General features: G+C 67.9%; 1 protein-coding gene across 3 annotated transcripts; it reads right to left on the bottom strand.

Moving 5' to 3' along the window:
- Positions 1-9,930: 9,930 nt before the first annotated feature.
- Positions 9,931-19,589, bottom strand: TACC3 (transforming acidic coiled-coil containing protein 3). Of its 3 annotated transcripts, XM_036326722.1 has the most exons (15): positions 18,457-19,132; positions 18,226-18,368; positions 16,136-17,023; positions 15,460-15,535; positions 15,078-15,231; positions 13,453-13,505; positions 13,051-13,154; positions 12,778-12,865; positions 12,507-12,590; positions 12,084-12,160; positions 11,934-11,977; positions 11,197-11,357; positions 10,510-10,616; positions 10,320-10,440; positions 9,931-10,133 (listed from the first exon to the last, which is right to left on the bottom strand). In XM_036326722.1, exons 1-15 carry the CDS (start codon positions 18,616-18,618, stop codon positions 10,068-10,070), a joined length of 2,328 nt encoding a protein of 775 aa, XP_036182615.1. In that variant the 5' UTR covers positions 18,619-19,132; the 3' UTR covers positions 9,931-10,067. The 3 variants fall into 3 exon arrangements, 1 of the variants encoding a protein (XP_036182615.1); XR_004970625.1 differs by lacking the exon at positions 9,931-10,133 and adding an exon at positions 19,489-19,589 and having other exon boundaries at positions 10,398-10,440; positions 10,510-11,357; positions 18,457-18,619; XR_004970626.1 differs by lacking the exon at positions 9,931-10,133 and adding an exon at positions 19,489-19,554 and having other exon boundaries at positions 10,398-10,440; positions 10,510-11,357; positions 18,457-18,653.
- Between the last annotated feature and the right edge of the window lie 415 nt (positions 19,590-20,004).

The following is a 20,004-nucleotide window of genomic DNA, read 5'->3' as shown; positions in this document are numbered from 1 at the left end:
GGGCACTCGGCAGCCAGCGCTGGCCGGGCTCTTCCTGAAGGAGACACTTTCGGGTGCACGGGGTGCAGCCCTTTCCCAACCTGGGGCCGGGATGCGGGGCCCCATGCCCGACTCGCTGGGCCCCGCTGGCCCTGGCTCCGGGCTCCACCCCCTGTGCTTCAGGCTTCACAGACCCGCAGGACTGACCCTGTCTCCTGTCTGTAAAATGGGAATGAGGGCCAATCACAGCCACTCTGGTCCCGGCACGAGCTGGGCCGTGAGCTCTGGGCCCGAGGTCCCGACACCCTCCCGGGGGCCTGGCCCCTGCCCCCTCCCCAGGCCCAGCACAGAGCGGCCGTCAACAGGGTCCCATCTGGAAACGATTGTGCTTGTGGCCCTCAAAGATATAATTAAAATATATTGGGTTTTATGCTCCTTCCTCAGCTGGGCGGGACCCAGGCTGGTTATGAAACCGGATCGCGCTGACGTTGGCATGGGGAGCATCCGACCCCCACCGCCTGCTTCACGCTGCAGCGGGGGCCCCGGGGTCCAGCGGGACTGGACGGCCTCCTGTGCCCGCTGCCTGCTCCCCACGACCTGCTCACGAGGGGGGCCTGCTTGGCCCCAGCTGCTCCCAGGCCTCGGGCACTGTCTGTCCTCCTCCCTGCCGGCGTCCCTGCCTGAGGGGTGGGCATGAGCCGTCCCGGCCTCGGCTGCCCTCCCCCCTCCCCCCTCCCGGGGGCACCCTTTCCTCCCCTGGCCTCCCCTCCCCCAGGAAACCTCCGTTACCAGATGGGGTCTCGCCCCCAGAGGCCCCAATGGTGAGATCTGGGGTCTTCCTGGGCCCCTAAGCAGTGTGTGGGCCCAGGACAGACTTGGGGTGTGAGGGCCTCAGAGGGGTGGCTGCCTGGCTAGGCCAGCCCCTCCCCCAGCCCAGGAGCCTTCGCCAAACCGCGGGCTCTGGGCCCGGAGCTAGAGGCCCAAGGCGAAGGCATGGGGTGGGCTCTGGGCTGCTGCCTCCTCCTCCAGGGAGCCCTCCTGCCCCTTGCTCAGCCTGCAGTGCTGGGCCCCTCATCCCACCTGAGTTCAAGGTCCCCTGAGGGGCTTCAGGGAGCCACAAGCCCTGCCCCCACCCTCCAGCCTCCAGCAGCCGCCACGGCCCCCAGCAGGGACCGCAGGCTCTCCCGTGGGGAAGAGGCCAGCACGTTCCACTGTCGCCCAGGGAGAGCCGGCTGGACACGGCCTGGACACCAGGTTCCTGGGGGGCAGCACGCCCAGCCCCTTGGCCAAACCTCCTGCCCCCGCTCAGTGGGTGGGGGCTCAGGTCCCTTAGTCACTGTGATCACCACACCCAGGGTCCTGGTCCCTGGGCCCTGGGGCTCCCACCATGGCCCCAGCCCGGCTCTGGTGCCCACACCCCAGGCCCAGTGCCCCAGACCCGGGCAGCACTCTCCAGATCGGCCCTCCTCACCCCACTGTCCGCCTCCCTGAGGCCTCCTGGGTCCCAGGCCTGGTTCCCACCCAGGATGTGCTGCCTCCCCTCCCGGCCTCCCGTGAGTCCCAGCTGCAGGGCCATCCCGAGCCTTGGTCCTTGGTCTGGACAGTGGGATGGGCGGCCCAGGAGGAGGAGGGCAGGAACAGGGGTCCCATGGCCTGGCCCGCAGGTGGGCTGCCCCATCGTTGCAGTCCTATCACCTCTGTCCCATCACGACGGTCCCATCACCTCGGTCCCATCACCTCTGTCCCATCGCGACGGTCCCATCACCTCTGTCCCATCACGACTGTCCCATCACCTCTGTCCCATCGCGACGGTCCCATCACCTCTGTCCCATCACGACTGTCCCATCACCTCTGTCCCATCGCGACGGTCCCATCACCTCTGTCCCATCACGACTGTCCCATCACCTCTGTCCCATCGCGACTGTCCCATCACCTCGGTCCCATCACCTCTGTCCCATCACGACTGTCCCATCGCGACGGTCCCATCACCTCTGTCCCATCACGACTGTCCCATCACCTCTGTCCCATCACGACTGTCCCATCGCGACGGTCCCATCACGACTGTCCCATCACCTCTGTCCCATCACGACTGTCCCATCGCGACGGTCCCATCACCTCTGTCCATCGTGGCTCTGGTGGAGTTTAGGATCTTGTCTGGGGGTCGGGGATGTCAGCGTGAAGACGGGCCTTGCCCTGGCTGTTGCCTCATTTGGTTGGAGCATCAGCCCTTGGACCAGAAAGGTTGTGTGTTCGATCCCCGGTCAGGGCTCATGCAGGAGGCAGCCAATTAGTGTCTCTCTCACATTGATGTCTCCCCCCCCCCCCTTCCTCTCTCTAAAATCAATAAACATATCCTTGCGAGAGGATTAAAAAAAAAAAGATGGGGTCCAGAGTCTGGCCATGAGGGGGAGCAGCTGGAGAGAGGCCCGGCTTGGGGTCCAGAGTCCTGGCGTCGCCCCCGTCTCCCTCCACCCCCTCCGCTGCCTGAAGGAAGCCCCTGCTCAGGGTCCTGGCCCACCAGCCCGCCCCCCTTTCTGCTCGGGCCTCCTGGAGGCCCAGGCACCTCCTCCGGGAAGTCAGCCTCGCCCGCTGTGGGGGGAGGGGTGCGTCAGGCGGGGCTGGTGGGGCACCTGGGGCCAGGCAAGCCTGGGCTGGGGCACAGGCACATTCCTGCTTCCTTAGCAGGTGGGGAGGGGGTTCCCAGAAGCCGAGGAGGCTGGCTGGCCAGCTGCCCGCAGGGACAGCCCCGCACTTCCTGCTCGGAGAGGAGGCTCTGAGTGCAGGACACGGTCCTGACCACACCAGGCCCGGCCCGCCCCCCGCCCCTGGCACAGCTGCACCATCAGCACCTGCTCCCCTCGGGGCCCCCAGCCTGCGCGGGGCCCTTCCCACCAGGCCTGCCACCTTGATGCCCCTGCTCCCAGCCACCCCGGCTGCCACATCCAGGCCAGGACGGCAGGTTGGGAGCCCGGCTGTTCCAGGAAGCAGAGGGAGGCGGTGAGGAGGCCGAGGCCGGGTGGGGAGCCGCAGAGATGCTTCGGGACCTCGAGTCACATCGCCTTGGGCCGGGGTGTCACCACGACCCCCCTGCGGTGGGGGAATGAGATCACGCTGCTGGCAGGCGAGCTGGCACCTGGAGCAGGGAGCGCCCGAGGGGAGTGGCACGGGGCACGTCGGGGCGGCAAGGATCTGGCCCACACTCGCCTGGCCCGCGGCCTCCGCAGGGCGGGGCCTTCCCCCGGGGCCCGGCCAGCCCTGGGACGCTCCAGCACCCACAGCCTTTCAGCCCCCTGAGAGAGAGGCCCTGGCCTGCCGACCCCCTCAGGGAAGCCCCTCAAAGCTGGGCTGGCGGCAGGGTGTCCTCCACTGAGCGCAGGGGAGCCGCGGGGCCTGGGCTGGCGGCCTGGGCTCGGCAGCCGCGTGGGCCACCAGGGTCTGGCGCTGGGTGTTCTCAGAGGGAACGGAAGCCGGGCCGGGCGCCCCCGGCTGGAGCGCAGCCAAGCTGGTGACGAGAGGCCAGGAGAGGCTGGGCTCCCAGGGGCTGGGGGGCTGGGGGGCTGCGTGTCTTTGATTCATTCCCTGGACGCTGGAGGCCAGGTCCCCCGGGTGCCAGGTCCCGGAGCAGGAGGAGCAGCCCTGTGAGCAGCCCTGACCCCGGCCTGAGGCCGCCCTCACCGGCATGGCCGGGCCTGGGGCGTCATGAGCCTCCCGGGGGAGGAAGCAGGCCGGCCCTCGGGGAGGAGGGGCTGAGCCAGATGGCGCGTCCCTGGAGGACAGGTGCGTGGGGGCGGGAAGACCGTGGACGCGCACTGGCCCACCCCGGCTCTGCTCTGGGAGCTGCCTGAGGTGAGGGCTGGGCGCTGGGACGCGGGAACACAGGGACGCGGGTGGCCTGCCATGTGTTTCTGATTCCTCGAGGCCTCCAGGCGGCACTTGTGCAAGAGGCCCCCTGCCTCGGGCCCGCCCTCTGTCCAGCGGCCCAGGCTGCCTGGCCTGGGGCAGGAGGCCCTGCCTGAGCCCTGGCCCCTGCTGTCTGCGGGTGTGTGTGTGCATGCGCGTGTGTGCATGTGTGCGCGCGTGTGTGTACGTGTGTGCGCGCGTGCACATGTGTGTGTGCCAGGCTCTGGTGGGAGGCCGCCTTCTAGGTCCAGAGGTGCCTGAGGTCGGCAGCCCCCAACCTCTGCGCGGCACAGACAGGATGAGGCCTCCTGGGTCCCAGCGCCGGGCGGAGCCGGTCAGCTGGGCGGGGGCTGCCTGCACCCCCTGCCAGGGGCGGGGTCTGGCCTCTCCCTGGGTGGGGGTGAGACCACCCTGGGCCAAACCCTGTGCTCCCTGCAGCTCTAGCCCTGGACACGTCAGGCTCCCGGGGCCTCGCCTGGCTGGCACGGGTGGGGGGTGACCCTCCCTCTGTGGTGGGGGGCTGGGCAGGGGATGCTGGAGGTGCCCGGAGCCTCCCCAAGATGCACCTACACCAACTTCCTCCCCACTTCCTGCCCCCGAAGGTCGCCTCCCCATGTGCTCTGTTCGCTCCCCAGCAGGGGCGGGCTGGCTGTGCCCGGCTGGGACAGCGCGACTCCCGCACATGTGCGTGTGCGTGCGTGCGTGTGTGCGTGCGCGTGCATATATGTGTGTGTGCGTGTGTGCGCATGTGCGTGTGCGTGTGTGCACATGTGTGTGTGCGCGCGTGTGTGTGTCCGTGTGCGTGCGCGTGTGTGTGCGAGTGAACAGGCGCAGGACCAAGCGAGAAGCAGTGTCAGTCTCAGGGCCCCCCCGGCTGCCTGATGGGCTGGAGGCGGCCAGGTGGGGTCTGCCCAGAGCCAAAGCCCCTCCCAGCCACCCCTGCACCACCACCGACTTCTGGAGCTGGCCCCACTGATGAGACAGCCGGGGGCAAGCCCGGCCCAGGAGGCTCCCCTCAGCCTCTTTGCAGGCCCAGGGGAGAACCCCCCCCGCTTGTGGGGTGCTCCTGGACTGGCGTGCACCCTCCTTGGCTGGCTCCACGCACCGCCCTGGAGCCCCCTGCCCGCAGGGCACACGGGGAACCAGTGCCCCCTGGTGGCCCTCGGCTGGCTGTGACCTCCACCCCCCACTGCACAGGCCCCACGTCCATCCCACAGAGCGCCCTGGGGTTCAGGCCGCACAGCAGCTCCTGCCAGGACAGCCTGCCTGGCCCTGGAGGGACACCCCATGTCTTTGGAGACCTGGCAGGCAGGCCCAGGGAGGGTCACCCCCCCCCGCCCCGCCCGCCCATCAGTGCCCGGGCAGCCCTCTGCCCACACGGGAGCCTTTCTGCCGAGGCTCTGCTGCCGTCTCGCACGCTCTCCTATCAGAAACACACAGGAGCCTCTCCAGGCCGCCCGCCCCCCTGCCCCCCGCCCCCCTGCCCCCTGCCCCCTGCCCCCCTGCCCCCTGCCCCCTGCCCCCTGCCCCCCTGCTCCCCTGCCCCCTGCCTCCCGTCCCCCTGCCCCCCGCCCCCCGCCCCCCTTCCCTCCTGCCCCCCTGCCCCCCTGCCCCCCGAGTGTGCCTGGCCCCGGGGAGCCCAGCCCAGGGCCGCCCCGCCCAGCCTGCGGGGCTAAGGAGGGTGCGGGGGACAAGGAAGGGGACACGGGAGAGGGGACGTGGCCACCCCTCGCTGGGCACAGCCTCGCTCGCACGTCCCGAACGCACCGCTGTCTGCGTTCCCAGAGCCGCACCTCTGTTCCTCGTTCAGCCGCTCGGTGGACACCTGTGGTCCGCCCAGCGCTGCGCCCGGGGCCAGGCTGGGGCAGGGTGTTCTCTGGGGCCTCCCACTCCTGAGGAACTAGGAGGGGCGCCCTGAGCCCTCACACCTGAGCCTCGTTGGAGCTTCAAGGATGTGGTGTCCACTCATGGGGGGCCCAGGACATTGCTGGACAGGACTGGGCCTGGGCGGGAGAGGCCCGGACCTGGCCATAGACCTTCTGTGGGCGATGGGGTGCTGCTGGGGCCTGGGAACCCCAGAAGCACCCCCTCCTCCGCCCCAGGAGCCTGGCTGGACCTCTGGCCAGCTTATTGGTGCCCCCTGCAGGCCTCCCAGCTCAAGGAAGCCAGCTGGGCCCCAGCCGCTGGGCTCAGAATTTGGGGGTGGGCATGTGGGTGGGTAGAGCTAGGGCCAGGGGGGCACAGAATTCCTGGGGTCTGGGGACAGGAGGCCGTGAGGAGCCAATGCATGCCTGTCCCCAGCCAGCCCAGCTGCTCTGCGGATGGCAGCTGCTCCTCCACCGCTCGCTTCCGCGTGCCCGGCGGCCTGCTGGGCCCGCCCTCCGGGACATCCGGCACAGGGACACGGGGACACGCGCCCGTGCTCCAGGGCACACCCGGCACCTGCCACCCGCGGGTCAGCCACGTGGCTGGCAGCCCCTGGCCACGGAGGGCCTGGCTGAGGGGCAGAAGGAGGTGCCCGCGGGCACTCAGCCCCGGACGGACCCACTCAGAGGGGTGGCGATGGCCGTGATGCCCACACCTGGCGTCTCCACGGGGCTGGAGGCCTCCTGGGCCAGCGCTCAGGGAGCACAGACGGGCAATGGGTGGCCTCGGGCTTGGCGGCCACTGTCATTGGGGCTTAGCCAGCACCTGCCGCTGTGACAAACACGACAGCAGGCGCTGATCCTCCGTCCTGGAGGCTGGGCGTCTGCGACCAGGTGGCGGTCAAGTCGTCTCGCTGGCCGCAGCCTGTCACCGTCCTCACAGCGGAGAGCGGGCGCTGGTCTCTGCCCACCAGGGCCCCGAGCCCATCACGGCCCCATCGCGGCCTCATCCAGCCCCACTCCCCTCTCCCCACCTGTCGGCCCAGGGCTTCCACACACGAATTGGGGGTCACACAGTCAATCAAGGCTGACGGAGTCTGGGCCCAGGACCCCCGCCCCAGGGGCAGGGGCAGCCACCCTCCCCTCCCGTGCCAGGGGAAGGGGCGGCCCGGGCCTGGGGTCTCGCTGCCCAGTGCTGGACCCAGAAGGGCCGCCTGGGACAGCTCAGCTTCCCCTCCGGTCTCCCACGTTCCCATCCTGGCGGGAGGCCCGTGACGCCAGGGTGTCGAGGCGCAGGAAACGCCGGGGGCGGGAGGCCAGGCCGCGCTGATTGCCGGCTCTGGTCATGTTTACCTGCGGAGCCCGCGCCAGGCCCCCGCCCGCCTCGCGCCCGAGCTCACACGGCTCCAGGATAAACACCCATTCAGCGCACAAGGCCCCTTTGTCCCAGAGCGGCTCCCGGCCCAGGACGCTGCCCCCCGGCCTGCGACCGTAGCGCGGCCAGCCACCCCGCATGCCTTCTCCAGGCCGAGGCCGGGCCTGGCTCAGAGGCGCCGGGACAGGGACCGGGCAGTTCTCAGAGTGGCCGGAGGGACCCTCCGCAGCAGCCCTGCCTCTGCAACAGGAGGCCGCCTGCCCCTCAGCCAGGAGCCGGGGCAGCTGCGAGCCCCCCAGCCCCTCACCCACCCACCCCAGCCCCAGGCACCCGCCTCTCCCCACCACAGTCGCTGACCCTTGTTGTGAGGGGGCCTCACAGGCTCTGAAGGCTCCTCAGCGTCTCAGCTCCATCCCTGTCTAGGGGTGGGTGAGATCAGGGGTCCCTGTGCAGAGGGGGTAGGTTGGGGGGTACTTGTCCAGGGGCCTATGGGAGGGTGCCAGGGGTGCAGTGGGCTGGGAATGGGTTACCACCTTATGGTGGGTGGGGGCTGCATGTTGAGGGCAGGAGCCTGGGTCATTCCAGGGAAGGGGCCCAGGGCGCTGCTTTGAGTAGCAGGACTTTCGGGGGTGCTGGCCTGGCTTGGAGGGCCCCACGCCCACCACCCACACCCCTGCAGCCCGCACCCTGGGGTTTGGTCAGGTTGAAGACACACAAACCCTGACATCACATCTGCTCTTGGGGTGCCTCCCAGGGTCTGAGTCCCCCTAAACCAGCCACTCCGCACAGAACGGGACAGAGCCCTGAGCAAGGCCCGGAGGGGGGCGCTCTGCATGGGAGGAACACGTGCTTGGGCCCCAGGTCCAGCCACAGCGGGTGTGGTTTGGGGGTGTCAGGGAGGCCTCCTGAGAAGCGGCTGCTGAGCACAGAGGTGACAGCTTCGGGCCGGCCGGCCGGCCCCGCCCAAGGGCTGGGAGCACTGCAGGCTGGCCCTCGGCCTCAGGAGGGACATGTGTGACTGTTTACAAAAGGACCTCCGGCCCCGGCCGGTGTTGCTCAGTGGGTAGAGCGTCGGCCTGAGGACTGAAGGGTCCCGGGTTCGATTCCAGTCAGGACACAAGCCTGGGTTGCGGGCTCGATCCCCAGTAGGGGGCGTGCAGGAGGCAGCCGATCAATGGTTCTCTCATCACTGAAGTGTCTCTCTCTCCCTCTCCCTCTCTGAAATCAATACAAAATGAAAAACCAAAAAGCACCTCCTGTGCGGCAGTGGAGCAGGAGGGCCCAGGAGGGGGCCTGGGATGCCACGGGGTGAGGGGAGGACAGGGCTGCGCACGGGGCCATGGGGAGCGGGGGGCAGAGTGGCCTCGGTCCCTGCCCCGGTGTCCCTGTACCAGACAGTCTCCCCCAAGCCCTCCACCGGTGGGGTCCTGACGCCCCAGCCAGCCAGAGCCCCAAGTGCAGGTCCCCAGCCAGGACGTCACCTCCAGGCCCTGACCCTGCACCTTGGCCCACGGCCGGCAGCGCCCCCTGGTGGCAGCCAGGCACATCGCCGCCGCCCACCCTCCGGCCAGTCACAGCCAGGCTGTGGCCCTCACAGGTCTGACGGCTCTTCTTGGTCCCCATCCATGATGACGAGGGGGGAAAATACCCCTTCTGTGGTTTCCCCCAGGCCTGAGCGTGGGCACCGCCTTAGCCGGGCCAGGTGGCGGCCGCTCCCCTGCACTGGGCCTGTTCCTGGGACCCAGCGGGCTCCAGGCCCAGCAGCACCAGCTCACCTGGGAGCCGTCACACACACAGACCGGGGCCTGCCCTGCCACTGGTCAGCACCCAGGAGCCCATGCCTCCCGCTGGCTCTGGGGGCTCCGGCGGGGACATGGCTCCCGGGCACAGGGCGTCTCAGTCCGTGACAAGTGTCCGGCCAGCTTCGTGCCATGTGTCTCGGGACTGGGCCGTGATGCCCTGCAGGCTGAGCGTCTGCCTGGGCCTGCCCCCCTCCCGCCGGGGCCTCTCCAGGGCCTCACCTGCCTGCAGTGCACCCTCCGGGCCCCCACACCTCACTCGGCCAGAGAGAAAGGGGCCCAGGGCCCAGGGTCAGCGAGCTGACAGGCTCCGTGGAGCAGGTGTCCACGTGCTGAGCCACGGCCGGGAGCTGGAGGTCTGTGCTGGCTGGGGTGCCCCCAGACCTCACCTCAGCTGCTGGAAGGCCTGGCTCAGCAGGTGGGGGCCCAGCTGGGAGCCTGAGGTCTGGGGCACAGACCTGCTTCCTCCGGGTGTTCCCCTTGTCAGCCCACGGGGCTGGACGAGGCCACCGCAGCCAGGACACCGGTGCCACGTGTGAGTCAGCCTCAGGCGCCAATCCCGCAGCCCCTCCTCAGTGCGGGCTCATTCACAGGCCCACCACCCCCTTGCCCGTTTGTTTTTACATTAAAATTGCAGTGGCCCCAGCCGGTTTGAGTCAATGGATAGAGCGCTGGCCTGCAGACTGAAGGGTCCCAGGTTCGATTCTGGTCAGGGCACAGCCTGGGTTGCGGGCTCGATCCCCAGTAGGGGGCCTGCAGGAGGCAGCTGATCAATGGTTCTCTCTCATCATTGATGCTTCTCTCTCTCTTCCTTCCTCTCTGAAATCAATAAAAATATCTTAAAAAATAAATAAACTTTGGTCCATTGGACTCTGACCTGTGGTTGGAGGCAGACCCAGCAGGCTGTGTGCCCGCCTGGCAGCCTGAGGTGCGAGCAGAGGGGCCGGAGGCACAGGGGCCGTGGAGGGTCCGGCCAAAGCTGGAAACCTTGCTTTAATCAAGATAGAGCAACTTCAGTGCTAAACTCACATTTTATTTAGTCTTGCTCCTAAAATAGTCATAGTTTAAACACGAGCTGAGGTTAGGAGAGGAGAAAGAACATGAAACCTGACAGACAGACAGGCAGGCAGGAGGGCGGGGACCCCCAGGTCAGATCTTCTCCATCTTGGAAATGAGGTCGTCACAGATCCTGGTCAGCTCGTCGTTCTCTTTCGTCTGAAAGAGGAAGGCCAAGCCCTCCATCTCCCAGTGCTCAGAGGTGGCAGCGGGGCCCACCAGGCGAAGAGGAGTTCGGGAAGAGGACAATGGCCCAGCGTGGGAGCCAGCAGGCCACGGGGCGGGAGGGCAGGTCCCAACCACGGGGCTCGTCCCTCCCGCTCCCGGGCCGCAGGCCTGGCCCACCTTCTGCTCCACGGCCTTCTCCAGCGACTGGACTCGCATCTGCTCCTTCCTCAGGCTCGCCTGGAAGGCCAGCGCCTCCGCCTGGGCCTTGCTCCGGACCTGGGCGATCTCCTCGCTGGCCCTGCACATGGAGAGCGGGCTCAGCCTCCCGCCTCCCCCATCACCCACGGCCCGGGCGTCCCGGACTCACAGCCGGAGCTTCTCCTCCGCGTGGGCCTTCAGCGCCTGGTACCGCTGGCCTTCCTTCTGGACCCGGACGATGTAGTCCTCCACGCACTTCTTCAGCGACTCCTCATTCTGTGAGGGGGAGGGGCGTTGCTGCTGCCCGTTGGCTGCTCTGGGTCAGGTGTACGAGGCCCCGGCCAGGCCCCCGGAAGTCCACCTGGCGGCAGCTCGGACGAGAAAGGGCGTGGAGCCGCGCCAGGCCCCCTCTCCCTGGACGCCAGGCCTGTGCTGACCCCTGTGGCCGTCGTTGCCTCCCGGCCCCGAGCCTGTCCAGCACCAGCGCTTCCCTCGCCCGCAGCTCTGTGCCCCCGACTCCTGCACGTGCCCAGCTGGGGGCCGAGGTGGACCTGGCCAGGCCTCCTCCGAAGGCAGTGCTGGCTCCTTGGTGCCCAGTCACCAGGGCATCCGCTGGCCCGCATGGTCCTGCCCAGGCTGTGCCTCCAGCTCCTCTGCTCACCTGCCCAGGCCCCCCAGGCCGACAGCACCCCCACCCTAGCCCGACCCACTGGTGAGACTGGCCGCACCGCCCAGCGCACAGCAAGGCTGAGCCAGGTGCCGCGTTCAAGGGACCAGGACGCGTGGGCGGCAGCTCCTGCCCGACGGGCTGGGGACCGAGCAGGACAAGGCGGCTCACAGGGCAGAGCCCACCTACCGTCCGGTAGCCCTCGATCACCTCCTTCTGCTTCTCAAACCGCTTGAAGAGGTCGGAGAAGGACTTCTCCATGGAGCTCAGATCTGAGCTCAGCTGCTCCTTTTCTTTCAGAACCTTCTGGATCTCGGCTTTGGCAAGTTCCTGCTGTTTCTGAGCCTCCTCTTGGAAAGGGAAAAGCACACGGGGTGGGGGGGAGTCTCCACATGAGCGACAGAACAGGGATGGTGGGACGGAGGCGAGGGGCAGCGTCAGCCGCAGCACGCGGAGGTCCTGCCGGAGGAAGGTGACCAGCCCCCCCACCCCCCGGACCTGGGGCCCAAGTGCCCCGAGCACAGCACTTCTCAATACCAGTCCCGGAACCCAAGGGGCGGACAGGAACCCAGGGCCCGACAGCAGAGCCGCGGTGACACCTGTCCCCACAGTTGGGGCCTCTGGAACCTGAGTCCCTGGCCTGGGGAGAGGCAGGGTGCTCCCACCCCCAGCCCAGACACACCCAGAGCCGATGCCCAGAGAGTGAAGCTGGACACGCCGTGGGAGGACCCTACCCGTTCCCTGTGGTCCCAGCTGCTGGCTCGGGTTCTGGCCAATTTGGGAACCGTGAGCACCAGCGCTACAGCCTGACCCGGTCGCCTGGACCCCAGCTGCTTCCGCACTGGCCTTGGCTGCTCTCCGCTGGGGCTGCGGCACCGAGGGGGGAACTGCTGCTAGAAAGGGGAGCTTGGGGGCCGCACACTTACCCATCGCCTGGTACATGAAGCTCTCGTACCCGTCCATGACCTTCCTGTGGGAGGAGCAGATGCATGAGTGCCGTGGCGGGCCACGCCCCCACTCCAGCTTCGCCAGCCCCGCAGGCCTCACCCCACCCCAGGTCCCCCCGCAGGCCTCACCCCATCTCCAGGTTTTTCTGGCGCAGCTCCTCACACTGGCTCCTCAGCTGCAGGACCTCCTTCTGCGCCGCCTCCACCTGCACAGGAGGCGGGAACATCACCAGGTGGCCAGCAGGTGCCCACTGAGAGCCCAGGTCCCCCTGGGGTGTGAGCCCATCAAGCTCCCCTTCGTGGGCAGGTGTGTTCCGGGGGTCCCACGCCTGTGTGTGGGGTGTGGGCTGGGGACGCCTCTTGCTAAAGGCCAGGCTGGGGAGCAGCTTGGGAGGGGGAGGGGTGGTGGCAGACAACACCACACTAGAGGCAGCTCAGAGCAGGGCAGGGGCTGTGGGCAGTGAGGCGCAGCCTGGAGCGTGTGCCAGCTGGGCGGTGGCCGGCTGAGTGAGTGGACACCTGGGGTCCCACCCTCCCAGGCCTCGCCCTCACCGCTGCGTCCAGGTCCCTCTGGCTGTACTGCAGCACGTCCACCAGGGGGCCGCCGGGCCTGAGCACACAGGGAGGTGGGGGCACCTGTGGGCGACAGAGACCGGCTGGGCCCAAGCTCCTCTCCCATCCAGCTGCCCTGTGGTCAGGAGGCTCCAGGACCGCAGAGACCAGAGACAAGCAGGGGCCCGTGGCCCCCCTGCCCACTGACCTCTGACCCTTCAGATCCCCGACCTAAACGCACCCTTTACACGACCAAGAGAGAAGCACTCACAGGCAGGGCCGGCGCTGCCGGGAAGTCCAGGTCCACCAGCGGGGCCTCGGGTGGGGCCCCCGGGGAAGGTGCCTCGGCGCCCTGCACACTGAAAGCAGAGGCACACGCGGGTCACACCTCCCGACGCTGCCTTTCAAAGCCACTCTCGGGGGGCACCGCCCTCCTGCAGCCGGGGGCGCCAGCTCAGAGCCAGACGCTCAGGAGCCGAGTCGTGAAGCCTCCGCCTGAGGTCTCTGATCACCGCGCACTGAGCCCCCGCAGAGGCCGGCCTACCTGCTGGGCTCGGGGGCCGCAGGCGCAGGCCGCTCAGGGCTGCCCTTCAGGAGCGGGTCGAACTTGAGGTACAAGGACTGCTTCCTCAGGGCGGACTCCTTAAACTGAAGGGGGGGGCGTCAACAGGGCCCCCTCATCCTGACAGACAGCAACCCCCAGGGTGAGGCGACCAAAGGGCCCGAGTGCTCTCTGCACAGACGCCTCCTGGGGGCTGACCCCCGTGCGTGGTCTTGAGCGGCTCTGGGGACCGGGATAGGACTCAGCGGGGACCACGGGCGTGGCTAAGAAAAGCGCTGCAGGAAGAGGCCCAGACAGCACCGTCCAGGCGGCCGAGGGGTGGCAGCTGCTCTAGGGAAGCCCCCCCTGAGCCTCACCCTCAGGAAAGGCAGGTGCGGGGCTCACCTGGGATGTCCCGAACTGCTCCAGGTAGTCCACGTCGACCCCCATGCCTAGAACTGAGGGAGCAGTCAGTGCCGCCGCTGCCAGCGCCCCGCACGGCGGACTGTGCTTCCCCCTCCAAGCAAAGCCAGCCGGCAGCTCCCGCACTGCAGGGGCGTCCCCGGAGCCCCCACTCACACTGCCAGCACCCAGCTGCACCGCCCCCCCCCCCCCGTCCCCCAGCCAGACTGCCGGTGGGGCCGTGCTGTGCATACTGGGTGTTGGGAAGCGACCCCAGGGGTGACAACCAAAAGGTCCCCCGGGCGAAACGGTCCAGCTGAGAACCACGGTTTAAACTACCCCAGACGAGTCCTCTGGTCCCTAATAACATAACATTTGCTTAAAAAACGAAGGGTGCCTCATGCCACACATACAAGTAACTGGAAACGAGGCAGAGACCTACATACACGAGCTAAACTATAAAACCCCCAGAAGGAAGCGTGAGGGTCCGTCTTCACGACCGGCTTTGGCAATGAGTTCGTCGGCCGGACACCAACGACACAAGAGCAAAAGGAAACACGGAAACGGACTCAAAGTTCCTGCCGGTGCGTCCACGCGCCGTCCAGACGTGGGAAGAGCCCCAGGAGGGCATTTCTGCACGCCAGTGTCTGGCCGGGACCCTCTCAGAAAACCCCAGAACCTCAGAGCCAGGCACTGAGCAGGCGGAGGGTCTGACCAGCACCAGGGGAAGGCGCGCACCATCGTCACCAGGAGCGCAGGCCCCACCCCCAGACCTGCTGCCCGCCCCCCCCGCCGGGAGGCGAGACCACGCAGCCAGACAGGGGGACCCGCCGCCCCTGGGGAGGAGACGGTTCAGACCCTGTGGGAAAGCCCAGTCCCTCAGGGCGTTAGACAGGTACGTGGGAGCAGTACTTACACCTGAAAGACAGGGAACCCGGACGCACACCCCCACGCGTGCACGCACTCACGCAGCTGAAGGGGAACCACACGGAAGCCCACCCACCGGGAGCGAATAACGAGCTCTGTCCACACGCAGGTCATTCACGCTGCAACACAGCCAACCTGACGACGTGCTCAGCGAGAAGCTAAACTCACCCCCCCCCCCCAGACGGGCTGGGCTCCCCTGGGGTGGCGGGCCTGCCCCAGCAGTCCCTCCCAGGCTCCCGGCGCCCCTGCAGAGCACGCATGCTCGTCCCCCCACTTCCTATCTCCTTTGCGCCTACGGTTTTTAAGGAGCTGGAAGGGGTCGAGCAGCCTCACGTCTTTTAAAGCAACTCAGTGGTGCGGTCTCGCTGGGGCACCTCCGCTCAGACCACCCACCCCTGTGGGACGGGCAGCTTAGCCGCACGCGCACCACGTCCGAGGCTTGGGCTCTTCCTCTCATCCCCGTGGGGTCTCGGGCCCAACCGTTTCTCCAGGGGCCTCGAGGCCCAGGTGTCCACACTGGGACGGTCACGGCGCGTGCGCACCTGTGCTGCTGCGCTCAGTGAGGCTGCAGCCCATCTCCTGCCTCAAGGAACCTCCCGGGAGGCCCTGAGGACCTGGCTCAGCGAGGGACCAGCTGCCTGCAAACGCCTCTCCACACGCGCTCAGAGGCAAACCCACAGTGATGCCCGGGGACTACGCACCCTCAGCTGCGTCCTGGAAGTGCTCCTCCCTCGGGTCCCAGGCAGGCTCGGGCCGCTGCAGAGCGGGGGCCGCTGGGTCGGCAGCAGAGGCTGTGGGCTCAGGGCCCGGACGGCTGGGGGCAGCCACCGGCTCTGGAGGAGGCGCGGTTCCCTCCTGGACGGAAGAGCAAGGTCACCTGGGGGCTCAGTTCGAGCACCTCGAGAAGTCGCGGGTCCTGGGTGGGGCCTCGCCTCCCCCGTCTTGTCAAGAAGAGGGGGTGGGGGTAGGGGCGGGGCAGTGGTGTGTCCGCCTGGTCCCCACGGGCTCCCTCTGCTCTGCGAGGACGTGGGAACACCGGTGACCGTGGGAAGGCGTGCTCCCGCCTGGGCACACCCTCCGTACCTCGCCCACTGGTCCCGAGGTCCCCGCTGTGGTCTGCATCACAGGCGTGCCATCTGTGGGGGCCGGAGGCACCTGCCTGGAGAGACGGGTCAACAGGGCCTGCACCCCTCACCCCCGGTCCTGCCCTGCGCACCCTCACCCAGAAAGCCAGGCCCAGGGCTAAGGTGGCGGCCGACGGGGCCCACCCACCCTCCCGAGAGAACTGAGCTTCGCAGGAGGACTGGGAAGCAGGTGGGAGCTCCGAGGGCTTCTCGACTCAGTGGCGGTGACCCCGAGATTCATTCGTCCCTTTTACCAGAAAACCGGTCAAGAGGCTGAGCGGCAGGAGGGCGGCCTCACGGGGAAGTACCAGGACTGGGGCAGCGGGGGTGGTCAGGGCTCTGCGTGCATGTGAGCACCGGGCCCAGCTAAGCTAGGACCTGACACTGGGGGCCACTGAGCAGCCCCCCCAGAGCAGCCCGCAGCATGAGGACCCACAGGCACAGGGGCCGGGGGACCGCATCTTCTCTAGCATCTTCCACGGAGGGGAGCTCACATGGCCTGGCCCTGCCCTTCCAGCTCCTCCACACCAGCCCCCTGCCAAGGCCCCTCTTTGGGCAAGCAAGTGCCTTTCTGGCCCCAGGTCCTCCCGCACGTATCACTGAGCAGCCACCCCGACTCCACCACCCTCACTTACTGGCTCAGGGGTGAGTCCCCTGCAGCCCCCGGCCCCGCTGGCCTGCCCTGGGGGCGTTCTGGCGGACAGGGCTCTCCCTGGCCTGCGAACGGGTTGAAGTTGGGGTCTTCCAGCTTGTCCCAGTCCAGGCTGTAAGACCCCCGGGGAGGAGGAACAGGACCCTCGCCTGCCTCCTCAGAGGGCGCTTCCGGCCTCGCCGCGGGTCTCCTCCCCAGTTTCCTTGGTGGGCGTGGCCTTTTGCTGGGAGCCTCATCCGAAAAGTCAAACTCTAGCCTGACAGGCCCCTTGCCCCCAGAGCCGGCCATGTGGCCACTGGTCTCCTCGTCCTGAGGACCAGGGGCCGTTGCCCCTCCAGTCTCCGGAGGACGGGCCGGAGCCGTGCTCTCAGGACCAGCAGTGTCCTCAGGGCTGGCCCGGGCCCCAGGCAGGTCTGTGGCAGGGTCTTCTCCGAGGGCGACTGGGGGGTGAGCAGCAGAGGGCGAGGGGGTCTCGACTGAGGAGGCAGGGGGTCCGTTGGAGCTCTCTCCTGGGGCTCTGTGAGGGTCCTCTGTTCTGTCTGGGGATGCGATCCTGGGAGGATCTTCTAGAACTTCAGAGGTGGGTGCAAGGGTTTTCTCCAGGGAGTAAGAACTATCGTTTTCCTCCAAGCCTTGCCCAGGGCCATCAGACGTTCCTTGTGGAGATGGGAACTGGTTTTCAAGACTCGCAGGGGCCTGGGGACAGCTTGAGGGATCCGGGGGAGCCTGGGGCGTGGAGGCAGGCCGGCAGGGATGCCCATCTTCAGAGGCTGGCCTCGCATCTTCCGGAGCGGGGTGGGCGGCAGCCACTGCAGGTTTCTGTAGAATCTCATCAGTGGGTTTGGCGTCCACTTCCTTGGTGAGCTGTTGGCTTTTAAAAACAGACTCGGTCAACACTACTGAGCCCGCTGGCTTTTTAAGGAGGTTTTTGTCTACATTGAAAGTATCAGCTAAAGACAGAAAAAAAGGACGTTCTGGGAACCCCGTCCTCAGGCTAAACTTCCACAGCATGTGTCCCCGTAGGTCACTCGGTGCCGGGGGCGGCGTCTGAGCAGCGGGCTTCCCTTCCTTCTCGGCGTGGCTGTAACCCAGCGATGGCGAACCTGTGACACGCTGTCAGAGGTGACACGTGAACTCATTTCTTTGGTTGATTTTTCTTTGTTAAATGGCATTTAAATATATAAAATAAATATCAAAAATATAAGTCTTTGTTTTACTATGGTTGCAAATATCAAAATGTTTCTGTACGTGACACGGCACCAGGGTTAAGTTAGGGTTTTTCAAACGCTGGCACGCCGCGTTCAGCAGGTTCGCCGTCACTGCGCTAACAGAACAGCATCCGAGTCCCTCTAGTCTGTTCCAGTTAAATTTCAAAAAGAAAATACAAAGTGACTTTGCAAAGTAACAAGGAAACCTGGGGAGAGAAAGATTCAGGTTCCAGAAGCTTCCACAGGGAACGGGCACACGGCCTAAGGATGCTTTGAGCAAGGTGGCGGAAGGGTCTAGCGGGGACATTTTGCTGGAACCCTTTCTCTGTACCTCTGAAACTGCTTAAGGGAAAGAGCAAGTTTTAAACAGCTTAAGTCAGCAAAAGTCAGAAGCAAAACGTGCCTGAGGCCCCTGCCCACTCTGGAGTCGGAGGGTCCCTGGCGGCCCAGGTGGGTCAGTTCAGCCAAATTCGGGAGAAGGGCCGCCAGCGGGGTCCTCGGGTTCAAACAGGCAGACCACCAGCCACGCCCAACACCCACCACCTGCGAGGCCGCGGCGCTCCGGGGGCAGGCGGGGCTTACCCCGATCGGACCAGGCCCCAGACAAGCCTCTGAACCGGCCATCTGCCTGCGCCTCCACGGCTTGGCTGAAGAACCCGGCCGACTGCCCGCAAGGGGAGGCCCGTGGATGCAGGAAAAGCAGGCGAAGCCGCAGAGGCGTGGGCAGGCACTCCACGGAGGCAGAGGACCGGCAAGGGCTCTGGGCACTGCCCAGCTCAGCGCAGACCCAGAGAGGCCCAACGAGGCGACGGGCAGCACACGGCCTCCTGCCGCGGCCACCAGACTCTCCGAGCGCCGCACTTACTTCTCTTTCCGGGCCCAGCCGCCAGGGGAGCTTTCTCCGCCCGCCCCGCCGCCGGGAGCACAGCCAGCCTCCAGCCGGCCGCTCATGCTGGGCGTCAGGATCCTGTGCGTGTGCGGGTCCCGCAGGGGCGTCTGGAAGGTCACCTGGGGGGAGGGCGGAGGGAGAGGCCTGCTCAGGCTTGTCTCGGGGCAGGAGGGACAGGGACGGGGCGGGCAGCGGGCAGGCACTCGCCTTCGTGGCCCTGGCTGTGCTCCTGGGCGGCACATTCTCCTTCTGGGACGGGCGGAGGACCGGGGACCTGCCGCTGAGGTCGGGGGGTGCCGACAGGAAGCCGCAGCTTTCTGCCCGGCTGTCAGCGGCGGCGTTCTCGTCACCGGGGAGCAGCAGACTCATCCTGCACAGGCGGGCGGTGGTGTCGGAGGCGCCTCCTGCGGGGACCGCCCGGGGGCTGGGGCCGCGCGCCGGAAGGGCCTTCACCACAGGGAGGAACCAGGCTCTCCCCGGACTGGGGGGGGGGGGGGGCAGTCAGGGGCCTGAGCGCCGGCCTGGGAGGAACCTGGGGAGACAGAGCCCTGCCCGCAGGAAACAGCAGGAGGCGGGGCTGCCAGGCCTTCCCGGGGAGCCCGGAGCTTCCCCATCCGGGCGCAGTCCGCCCTCCCTCCCGCGGCCCCGCGATGGTCACCGACGTGACACCCGAGGAGCAGCCGCGCTGGGCGGGGGCGTGTGGCTGAAGGGCAAGGCCAGGGCGGCCGGCGGGCACCGGAAGCGGGGAAGATGAGCCCGGGTGACTCGCGGGTTTGGCCTTGGCAACCGGGTGCGACCGGGCAGGGCCCGGCCGGGGCAGGGGCAGCACGGCCGCCGTCGGGCTCAGCCCGGCTTCTCTTGCCCGCGGGCGCAGGTGTGGCTGCGGGTGCAGGTGGAGCCGGCGGGTGGGGGGTGCGCTCCCACTGAGGCCGCCCAGGAGGGGCGGGAGTCGGAGGGGGGTGGGCTGCGGGGACGCGACCTCGCAGGCGGCAGCGCGGGGCGGGGGTGGGGGCCGGACGAGGTCCCGGGGAGCGAGGGGGCTGTTCGACGGACGAACCGCCCGGGACGACGACCGAGGAGCCGGGGAGGCAGGGAGGCCGGCTCCGGGGGAGGGGCCTGGCGGGCGGAGGAGCCGCGGGAGGGCGGCTCGCGGGAGGGCTGGGCTCGGCCGGCGCCCACCTGGTGCCGGAGGGGCCGAGGCTGGCGCGGAGCCCGCCCCGCCGTGGGCAGACGCCTTACCTGCCGGCCGACGCGCAGAGCCGAGGACGGAACAGGAGGCGCCAGTCCCGGAGCCCGGCCGCCCGCCGCCGATTCAAATACCGACGGTTGTTGAGTGCAGCCAATCAGCGCGAGGTCGGGGAGGACGCCCGAGCACCAGCGACCAATAGGAGGGCGCGCCGTCCAGCCACGCCCTCAACGCGCTGCGGGTGTGCTTCCGGGGCGAGGGGCCGGCGCTTGGAAGCCGGCGCTCGCCGGACACGGGAAGCGGGCAGGGCTGCTCGCGGACTGGCGGTGGCTGTGGGCCCTCCGCCCACCCGGGACCGCGGGCGCAGAAAGGCTAGGGACTGAGGGCCGCTCGCGGGCCTCCGTTTCCCCAGCTGTGAAACGGGACTAGGCGCAGCGCCGCCCTCCGGCGGGTCTTGAGGAGCCCAACCCTCGCGATGACTGGGGGCAGTTCACGGCTTCTGGCCGGGCGCGGGGCTCCGCGGAGACTCCATCTCCCAGAGCACCCCGCGCCGTCGTGGTGGACTCCAT

This window comes from Myotis myotis, unplaced genomic scaffold (assembly GCF_014108235.1).
Source record: "Myotis myotis isolate mMyoMyo1 unplaced genomic scaffold, mMyoMyo1.p scaffold_m19_p_1, whole genome shotgun sequence".
NCBI classification, from domain to species: Eukaryota; Metazoa; Chordata; class Mammalia; order Chiroptera; family Vespertilionidae; genus Myotis; species Myotis myotis.
Note: the sequence above shows the minus strand (reverse complement) of the source record. Positions and strands in the feature narration are given on the sequence as shown.

Coding starts and splice junctions, on each gene's coding strand:
- TACC3 (XM_036326722.1), bottom strand. CDS start 18,618: ATGAGTCTGCTGCTCCCCGGTGACGAGAACGCCGCCGCTGACAGCCGG. Junction 15,232..15,459: donor CCTCGGGACCAGTGGGCGAG/GTACGGAGGGTG, acceptor TCTTCCGTCCAG/GAGGGAACCGCGCCTCCTCC. Junction 12,591..12,777: donor CGGCAGCGCCGGCCCTGCCT/GTGAGTGCTTCT, acceptor TGTCGCCCACAG/GTGCCCCCACCTCCCTGTGT.